General features: G+C 52.5%; 2 protein-coding genes across 3 annotated transcripts; one reads left to right on the forward strand and one right to left on the reverse strand.

The window, feature by feature from the left end:
• Positions 1 to 127: 127 nt before the first annotated feature.
• LOC113205645 (protein HGV2) lies at positions 128 to 7,105 on the reverse strand. Its single transcript, XM_026421347.2, has 2 exons — positions 6,919 to 7,105; positions 128 to 1,993 (listed from the first exon to the last, which is right to left on the reverse strand). The coding sequence occupies exon 2, from the start codon at positions 1,985 to 1,987 to the stop codon at positions 371 to 373; it is 1,617 nt and encodes a 538-aa protein (XP_026277132.1). The 5' UTR covers positions 1,988 to 1,993; positions 6,919 to 7,105; the 3' UTR covers positions 128 to 370.
• LOC113205561 (uncharacterized) lies at positions 2,842 to 6,222 on the forward strand. Of its 2 annotated transcripts, none has more exons than XM_052277098.1 (6): positions 2,842 to 3,233; positions 3,711 to 3,987; positions 4,067 to 4,184; positions 4,838 to 4,942; positions 5,023 to 5,160; positions 5,240 to 6,222. In XM_052277098.1, the coding sequence occupies exons 1-6, from the start codon at positions 3,211 to 3,213 to the stop codon at positions 5,560 to 5,562; spliced, it is 984 nt and encodes a 327-aa protein (XP_052133058.1). In that variant the 5' UTR covers positions 2,842 to 3,210; the 3' UTR covers positions 5,563 to 6,222. The 2 variants fall into 2 exon arrangements, with proteins under 2 accessions (XP_052133058.1, XP_052133057.1); XM_052277097.1 differs by having other exon boundaries at positions 2,848 to 3,233; positions 3,708 to 3,987.
• Positions 7,106 to 8,425: the final 1,320 nt, after the last annotated feature.

An 8,425-nucleotide genomic window follows, 5' to 3' on the forward strand; every position in this document is an offset into this window, starting at 1 on the left:
TTTTTAGTCTGATCATACGATCTAGGGGAAAAGGTTAAACAAACTCACTTAAGTTACCCCATGGGATTTAACTGATAATACCTAATTTGCAATATGATAAGGTGTTTGATTAATCAAATTCATGATATTCTTTTTAACATTTTAATTACTTACTGATGTGAATACAATTACAAAAGTACAGGAATATCACAATCATACGAAGGAGATCACAATAAAATAAAGTAAAACAATGATTAAATGATACTGGGGAAGAAGTATTATGATAGGCTGCACACTAAAACAATACAAATTATTGAAACATTAAAATAAGTTCCACATTTCAGATCAGTCTTTAAATTAGTTGTAGCTCAGCTCAAGTTAAGGAAAATCGTTATTCAGCTGGCTTGTCTTCAGTGGATTCATCTACCTTGGCTTTTTTAGCACCGTCTTCTACTTGCGAGGTTTCCTCCTGTTTCCTTTTTCTTTCACTGCTGGAATCTTGGGTTTCTGCTACTGATTCATCAGTAACCATTTTTTCTTCTACCTTTTCAGACTTCTCTTCAACCTTTACAGTTTCTTCACTGCTCACAGTCTTTTCGTCTGTTTTCTCATCTGTGACAGGCTTGGAATCAGTTTTCTCATCAGCTTTGTTCTCGGTGACTGGTGCAGGTTGGCTATCTTCCTTTGGTTTTCTTTTGACAAGATGAGCGACACTCGATACAGGCTTATCAGAAGATGATGATGATGATGGACCAGCTCCGTCTGCTGTGGAGCTTTGCTTAGCGCTGGCCTCTGCTAAACCTTCCATCATCATCCGCACTGTATCTTTCTTGGCATCTTGCAGATCAGACACCTTTTCTTTGATTTCAGGAAGAAGGGACTTGAGTTCGGTTATTTCTCCCTCAACAGTATAGAATGGATCGTCCGATTCCTTCTTTTCAGTTTCTGGCTCTGGCTTTTTCTTCTCTAAATTGGAAATGCGCTTTTCAAGTTGCTCACAAGCAGACTGAAATTGTTCAATGGCAGAGTCATACTCGTTTGCTAGTTGGTAAGCCAGACCCATGTGATACAGTGTCTCTGCGACACGGCGGTCGTCGTCCTCGAGGTACTTTCTTTGCAGCTCCAGACAAGTCTTCATGTCTTCTACCGCAGTGTTGTAGTTCTCAGACTCAACGCCCACCTCACCCAGCTTCAGATGGACCTCCGCCAACTTGAGGGAGTTTTGCTTGAGGTCAACCTCCCCGTCGGCTTCTAGCTGCTTCTGGAAGATGCTCTTCGCCAGCTCGAGGATTTCCCACGCCAGTTGAAGGTTGTTCACGTCATCATCTTCCTCCTCTTCCTTGATCGTCTGATCCACGTCGCCCTCCTGGCCGTTCTCCTTCACACCATTGGCAGCCTCAGCCTCGCTTGTCTCAACCTTGCCGTTGGTGTCGGCCTCAGCAGTCTCAGTTTTGCCGTTGGTGTCGGCCTCAGCCTTGCCGTTGGTGTCAGCCTCGGCCTTGCCGTTGGAAGAGACGGTGGCGTCCTCTTTCTTGTCCTCGACCGCGTCCTTTCCGTTCTCCACGCCATTCTCTGTGCCGTTCTTCTTCTCGCCAGTTTCCTCCTCTTCCTCACCCTCCTCGTCGCCCTCCTCATCCTCGTCGTCGTCCTCTCCGTCGCCCTCGGCCTCCGTCTCAGTCTCGCCGTCCTCGTTCATGCCCAGGACGCCGTTCTCGGAGCGCGCCAGCTCGAGCAGCGCGCGGCCGTAGGTGAGGTAGGCGTCGCCGAGCTCGGGGGCGGTGTCGCCGTACTTCTGCGCGAGCAGCTCGCAGCCCTTGGCCAGGGCGGTCACGGCGGAGAAGTAGTCCTTGACGAGGAGGTGCCGCCGGCCCTGGACCAGCTGGATGCGCGCCTCATCGCCCTCCTTGCTGGGCGTGGTGGGCGCAGAGCCCGTGGTGGTCGGGGGCGCGGCTTTGGTGGGCGTCGCCACGGTGCCGGTGGCGGAGGTGGTGTCGGCCTCGTTACTCATGTCAAACTGCAACAGAGGAAGGAAATGACCATTAGTAAGAACCATAGGAGAACAGGCGAAACACAAACGGCACGGAACCATCTTTAAGTTGGGATCGGGAGGGCCTTCCCTATGCGTGTCTGGCGGGAAGCCCACCCCGCATCATGATGGACAGCTCCCCCGACACCCGCAGTAATTGAATTGAATTTCGCTCGCAAAAACGAACGCCATGGCAAACACTGCTCACGCCCGACCGAATAGTTCGATTCGCTCGCTCCCCTCTCCCACCATCCAATCGCGATCGTGGAGTAAAAGTCAAAAGTTATTCTTTCCCTCTCCAAGAGCAGCCAGGCACTACAACTTGGGTGAAAGGCAGGCAGGAAACAGTTCCTGAAAACGTGTCATTTCCGACCGTCAATAGAGTCAGACTGAAGGGGGTGGGTCTCTCCAGCGAAGGGGGAGGGGGGGAGGCCACCCGCGCGCCCCGCGCACACAGAATTGGGGCCCGCCTGCTGGAGAACACTGTTTCAGCCGAGCGCCAAAACGCCAGGGCCCGAACTTGGCCGAGACTGACTGGAATATGCAGGCAGGGCCCCACCCTGCTTTAAGGGGGATGCGCTTTCTAGGTCAGGGTTGACGTGCCAAGTTGACGGGAGTGAGGGACGAACGAGGCCGGGGGGGATGATACAGCTGTCAATGAAGGCGATGGCGGCATCAGCGAAGGAAAAGTAGCGGTGAGGGGACCGCGACGACAGACCAAATCGTGATTAATTCATCTACCCCCCCCCCCCCTTCCCGGTACAAAAGAAAAATCTCGGTGGCCAACATAAATAACCCGGTCCTCGGGCCAACCTTCCACAACAAATGAAGCTCCACGACACGGCAACCGTCGGCTTTTAGCTGCAGCAGACCCGATGACAGTCTACCGCTGTCTCCCTCCTCCCCCTTCCCGCCCCTCTCCAACAAGGGGGTGGAAGGGACGGTGGGAGTGGCAGCGGGACCCACGGGGGCGGTCCGCGACGCGGCCCCAGTCAGTGCAGTCTGAACGCGCGCGAGAGCGAGCGAGCGAGCTGGGGGAGCGGCAGCGCCAGAGACTGCGAATGGTTCAGGCAGCACGTCTGCAGTCTGCAAGAACACTCGTGTCTTATGGTTCAGACATGGTGTGACCAGCGCCCACCAGGACAGCAGCGGGGCCACCGCGGCGACCACGACGACATCGCGCGAGTCACGACGGAAGCGACACCATGTTCGTGCGTTGGTTCGACAGGTGAGACCACCACACACCATGGCTGACACCAAACGGCGAATTGGGCAGAAATGGCACGCTCAATGACTGCAAGTTTCAACCGCGACGACAGCTGAGGCGGATGCAAAGCGTAGCCCTGGATTAAAGACGAGGGCTCGTCGCGTGCGACAGTGCGGCGCGCGCGTGCAATGTCCCGAATCACGCAAAAGAATTAGAGTAAAGCGCGAGCCCTTTAAAAACGACAGAAAATGAACGCGAAGGGAGGGGGCGGGGGGCGCGCTCATGCCAGTGTCACTTTAGAGCCGTGCCAGGCCGGGTAAAGGGGTGGTGGTAGAGGGAAGGCCAAGCCGGGAACAAAACGCACGACATGACAACAAAGCCCCGACAACTTTATAGCCATATCGCACGCCCCCGAGACGCACGCTCACGACAGGGCGGAGGTGCCTCGCGCGCCCCCCGCCACCATGAACCACCCCCGTCATCTCCTTGCCGCAGCAGCAGCAGCGGGGATGGCAGCAGCGCGGACGAGCACGCCGGCGGCGGCGGGTCGGGGCTGGCGTGGTGCTCGTGCACGTGCTCGACCACCCTGGCGCTCACCGTGCTCGCCACGGCCTGCTCCACGGCGCTGCTCGTGTGCGCCGTCATCACGGACCACTGGGAGCACGTGGCCTGGGACTGGGACCGCGAGCGCGTGGCGCGCGTCGAGCAGACTCTGCTGCAGGACCAGCGCAACGGCTCCCACCACTGGCGGCTGGACTGGCTCGTCGACGGCAAGGTGAGGGGTCCCGGGTGGGGAGCGAAACGAGGAGGGTGAAGTCCGTCACGAGACTCATGTCGTCGGCCGCCCCCCGCAGGTGGCCCGACTGCTGAGGCGCCGCCCCCGCCAGCCGGACGTGGGACCGTCCGCCGGTCCGGCCGTCTTCCTGCTTCCCATGAACGGCGGCATCTGGACGCTGTGCGCCAACGTCAACGGTAAGTCGCGGCGGGGAGGCGCGAGTCCCACAGGAGGCCGCCGCCCGCGCCACCGCGGTTGTTTCGCGTGCGCTCGCGGCAGTGGCGCATCGGAACGCCCCCCATGTCGATGCGGGGCCCTCCGACCCCCCGGAGGGCTCCGGGGGGCTGCGGGGGCGCGCGCGCCAGCTGCTCCAGCGGAACACGCCACCACCACAGCCAAGTCTATTCGCGGAAGGGGAGAGCGGAGAGCGCGCGCGCCCCCGCCGCTTTAAGCTTTGGGCCGGAATAGATCGGTCGCCTCCGCCGTCCGCACAACTTGGAACACCCAACACCCCGCCTAATGGCTGCTTAGCACGGCCGAGCGAGCCCCGCCTCATCAGCACTCCAAGCAACAACGCCCTTGGAAAGTCGCGCGCCAAAAATTTGAACGCAAAGATCTACACGAGCCGTTTCGTTGCCCTGCTACAGCGGCGGCAGGTGAGGGGCGAGGAAACTCAAGTCGGCACCAGTCGCCCACCCACCCGTCCTGCACATCCACCCTAGCTCCCGTTTAGCTGGAGTTTGATTGGCAGGCGCCCGGGCCTGTTGGCCGTGGCCCGACCCGACCCGACCTCGGCCTTGAGCCCGAGCCCCAGTCGCGCCTGCATGCCAAGGCCGTGCTCTTGTTGCAGAGGAGCAGCACGCGGCGCTCCGGGCCGCGGGCCTCAGCCAGCCCTCCTGCGTCAACTACCTGACGCGCAACCCAGGCCCGGACGGGAGGCCGTCCTGGCAGCGCCGTGAGTACTACCCGGGGCAGAGGGTAGGAGGGAATGCCCACACACGCAACCCCGGCGCTGACCACTTGTGCTGCCCGCAGGGATGCAGAACCTGTCCATTTCGTGCGCCCTCGTCTGCCTCATCATCCTCGGCTCGTCCGCCATCGTCGGCGCGTTCGGCGTCGTCGCGCACCAGGCGAGCGCCGTGCTCGTCACTGGAGTGCTGTACTTCCTCGCAGGTGAGGGACAGACCAAGCCTACCTCGCGCGCCTTGTTGAAACTATCTCAATTTGAACCGAACCCACCCCCGACCCGCAGCCACGTTCGCGCTCTTCACGCTCAGCATCATCCACTTCAAGCGCGCGCAGACCCCCGCTGCCCTGGGCCGGGGCTCGGGTGCCCTGGCCGTGGACGGCGTCATGCCCGGCATCACCCCGGTGGACGTCGGCGCCGGCCCCGCGGGCCTGGCGGCCGCCGCCGTGCTCCCGCCGCCGCCCCTGTGGGGCCCGCTGCTGGCGGCGCGCCGCGTCGAGACGGCGTGGAGCCTGCAGATGGGCTGGGGGGGCGTGGCGGGCGCCCTGCTCACCGCAGCCCTGTGGCTCACCCTGTCCAGGGCCATGCGCGGCCCGCCGCCGCCCTGACCCCGCTGGACGATCAAGTCTGTGTGCAGCAACAAGGTGGCGCCAGCCCCGGTCAACCACGCCCTCCACCACCACAACTCTTTCCAGGACAGCTGAGTGCGCCAAGTGTCCGCAAAGCTAAGACTGACAACGCCATTCTGGAGCGGGGGACCAAATGGGGTGCAGCCAAGGGCCAAATCCTGGCCTCATCCATGCATGTCATGTTTAAAATGCGACAGCTTGATCTCAAACACTAAGAATCACAGCAACAGATCTGAATAAGAAAATTAATGGGGTCTGTGTGAAGAGTACTTCAGCTTCAATGCATTCGATCTACTCATACCTCACATTTTAAATGTGAACTAAAATAACTGTCAAAAACCAAGATAGGAAAAATTGTGTAAATTTAGAAGAGTAGAGATCACTCACATCAGTCAACATAGATTATTGAGTAAAAGTAGACTACAAATGAGCAGCAGATACTATCCAACTACAACAGTAGACATGAGATGTTAAATAATGATTGAATATTACTTTTATCAGTATAAAAAGAAAATGCAGATCAAGTAAATAATGCTGTGATATAGTTACCAGGAACTACATAAAATCTAGACTAGCTAGACACTGCCGATGTGAAAAAAATTCTGTGATTTTTAAAATAAAGCAAGTTATTTCTGTAAATATCGGACCACAGCAAAACCAGTGAAATCATGACTACTTTGACAAATAGTTTGCGTATTCAATTAGCGGGATCAGCCTAGAAAAATATAAATCACCCTGCTGCCAGATTCAAATAACCACAGAACGAGACCAGATAGGCTACGTACTGACCACTTACATGACACTTTACAGCCTGCTAAACTGATAAGAACCTAAAATCCACACAACTAACATAATCTCTCCAGAGGGAAAGAAGTCCTACGAATACATAGCACAACATGAAGGTTGAGAGTTAGAGAACAAAGTGAATATGGATTGAATAGACGTGACAAAAACTAAGCACATATTTGGTGGAAGACTTCTATGAAATGATATTTAAACTACTCAAGTAGGCGGTAGCGTAGATGATCGCTCAGAACGCAAATAATATACTGAGTATGCAGAAATGAACATGCCTCATGGACCTCATGGTGGCCGTCAGTGTCATTCGCACTCCAGCAAAGTCAATGAACCTAACCCAAATCCAACTGACAGACTAAGAAATCTTCGAGACTCCAACTGCATCTCTCAGCTTCTACGAAGGAATTGGATCAAAGCCAAGAAGAAATTTCATACATGTGGCAAGTTAAATTAAAGACAGCAACCGAGCAACACTTTCCCGCTCTCCGGTGACAATAGGCTCAACGAATTCGTTAGAACAACCGCTTGAATACTTACAATTAAAGACTTGGGAACTGATGGAAATCGATAAAATACTGCCTTCTTCGGACAGGGACCGTCAAATCTTGAAAATCTTATATAATGAGCCTCAAGTATCTAGCGAAACTGACTAGACTAGACAGAGACTTCTACCGCCAGCAACGACCAGTTTTCGGTGAATGACTCCCAACGCCGCGCCGCATGCGCCTGCGCAGTCTCTCTGGATTGTCGTTTTTGTTTTGTTATACAGAACTGCCACCACAAAAGATACCACTTCACTGTTCTTTTCATACATTTTTTCAGATCATAAAACCCTCCGAAAGAGTGCATTTGATTCCCGATTTGTCTGCAGTTAGTTTTCAAAATCATCGGGGAAGGGAACGAAAGATCAAATAAGAAGATACTTTTCAAACTGCCGAGGTTGGTGTCGCTGGAATGAGTACTCCCGCCTTGCGATTCCCCCTCCTTCAAGCATAAATTGGCGCGTTACTTGAATTCGGATTACCCCGAGAAACGCAAGACAATATGCAAATCCAAGTGAAAACAGAAATTTTTCAAAAACGAAAAAGGCATACATTCATCTGATATGACCATAGGGAATGCAAAGCATTGCATTAGTAAAGCGAAAAAGCTAAAATTACAAGTCGATCACAAATACCTCACTACAGTTTAGGAAATGCATTGACGAAGGGAAAGTCATGTTGAGTTTGGAGGGAAATAACTTACAATTCCTCACCTGTTATGCCGTTCATATTGATTTTGGCTCATTAAACATCTTTCAAGCTGAATCACCTAACGCCTGGTTCCTTTAAATGACTACACCTTTATGGTAACACTTTGGCATATTTTCAATTAAAAGTTGAGTAATTTATCAAGCTTACAGAATCAGCATTAACTCTGGCCAGAAGTTACAGGTATATTGCTTTTGCTAAGTCACATCATCAGAATAATGACACTTGATCTGCATCAATAAAATGGTTGTTCTTTGTGCTTGATCAACCAATGTTGAGTTACATTGCTATAATCATCAAAACTATGCGTGTGGGGTTATTTACTTGGACAATCCTTGGTTAATCTTTCAAATTAAAGCCATAAAAAGTCAATCAATATTTTTATTCTTTTTAAATTGAAGGCACCATGAATTGTTTCTAAATGTCTTCTATATTTCTTGTATTCATCACACACCTTGCTAAACAAACGGTCAAAAGGTCATGAATAGCTAAAAACAGAAACCTTTCTTCTGAGGACAAACACAAAGGAAAACATCAGTACATAATTCTAAACAATCTCTACTAGGAAAATTAAATTATGACTTTAACTGAGTTTTATCACAGATACTTGCTAATGACATACTCACACACTAAAACATGACACTATACCAACATTAAGAAAAGAATCCATACTAATCCACAAAATCGTATCCAGTCAGAGATTTTCATCCTTAAAAATAAATAGTTTAGATCAACACTGACAAGAAAATGTAGATAGAAAATAAAATATGTGATAAGGTTCCTATACCAAAGTA

The sequence above is a fragment of the Frankliniella occidentalis genome, unplaced genomic scaffold (genome assembly GCF_000697945.3).
Source record: "Frankliniella occidentalis isolate FOCC.00 unplaced genomic scaffold, Focc_3.1 Scaffold5724, whole genome shotgun sequence".
Lineage (NCBI taxonomy): Eukaryota > Metazoa > Arthropoda > Insecta > Thysanoptera > Thripidae > Frankliniella > Frankliniella occidentalis.

Bases quoted from the DNA above. Each gene is read 5' to 3' on its own strand.
- LOC113205645 (XM_026421347.2), bottom strand. From the start codon at position 1,987: ATGAGTAACGAGGCCGACACCACCTCCGCCACCGGCACCGTGGCGACG.
- LOC113205561 (XM_052277097.1), top strand. From the start codon at position 3,211: ATGTTCGTGCGTTGGTTCGACAG. The intron at 3,234-3,707 runs GTGAGACCACCA...TCCTTGCCGCAG, and splicing joins TTCGTGCGTTGGTTCGACAG to CAGCAGCAGCGGGGATGGCA. The intron at 3,988-4,066 runs GTGAGGGGTCCC...CGCCCCCCGCAG, and splicing joins ACTGGCTCGTCGACGGCAAG to GTGGCCCGACTGCTGAGGCG.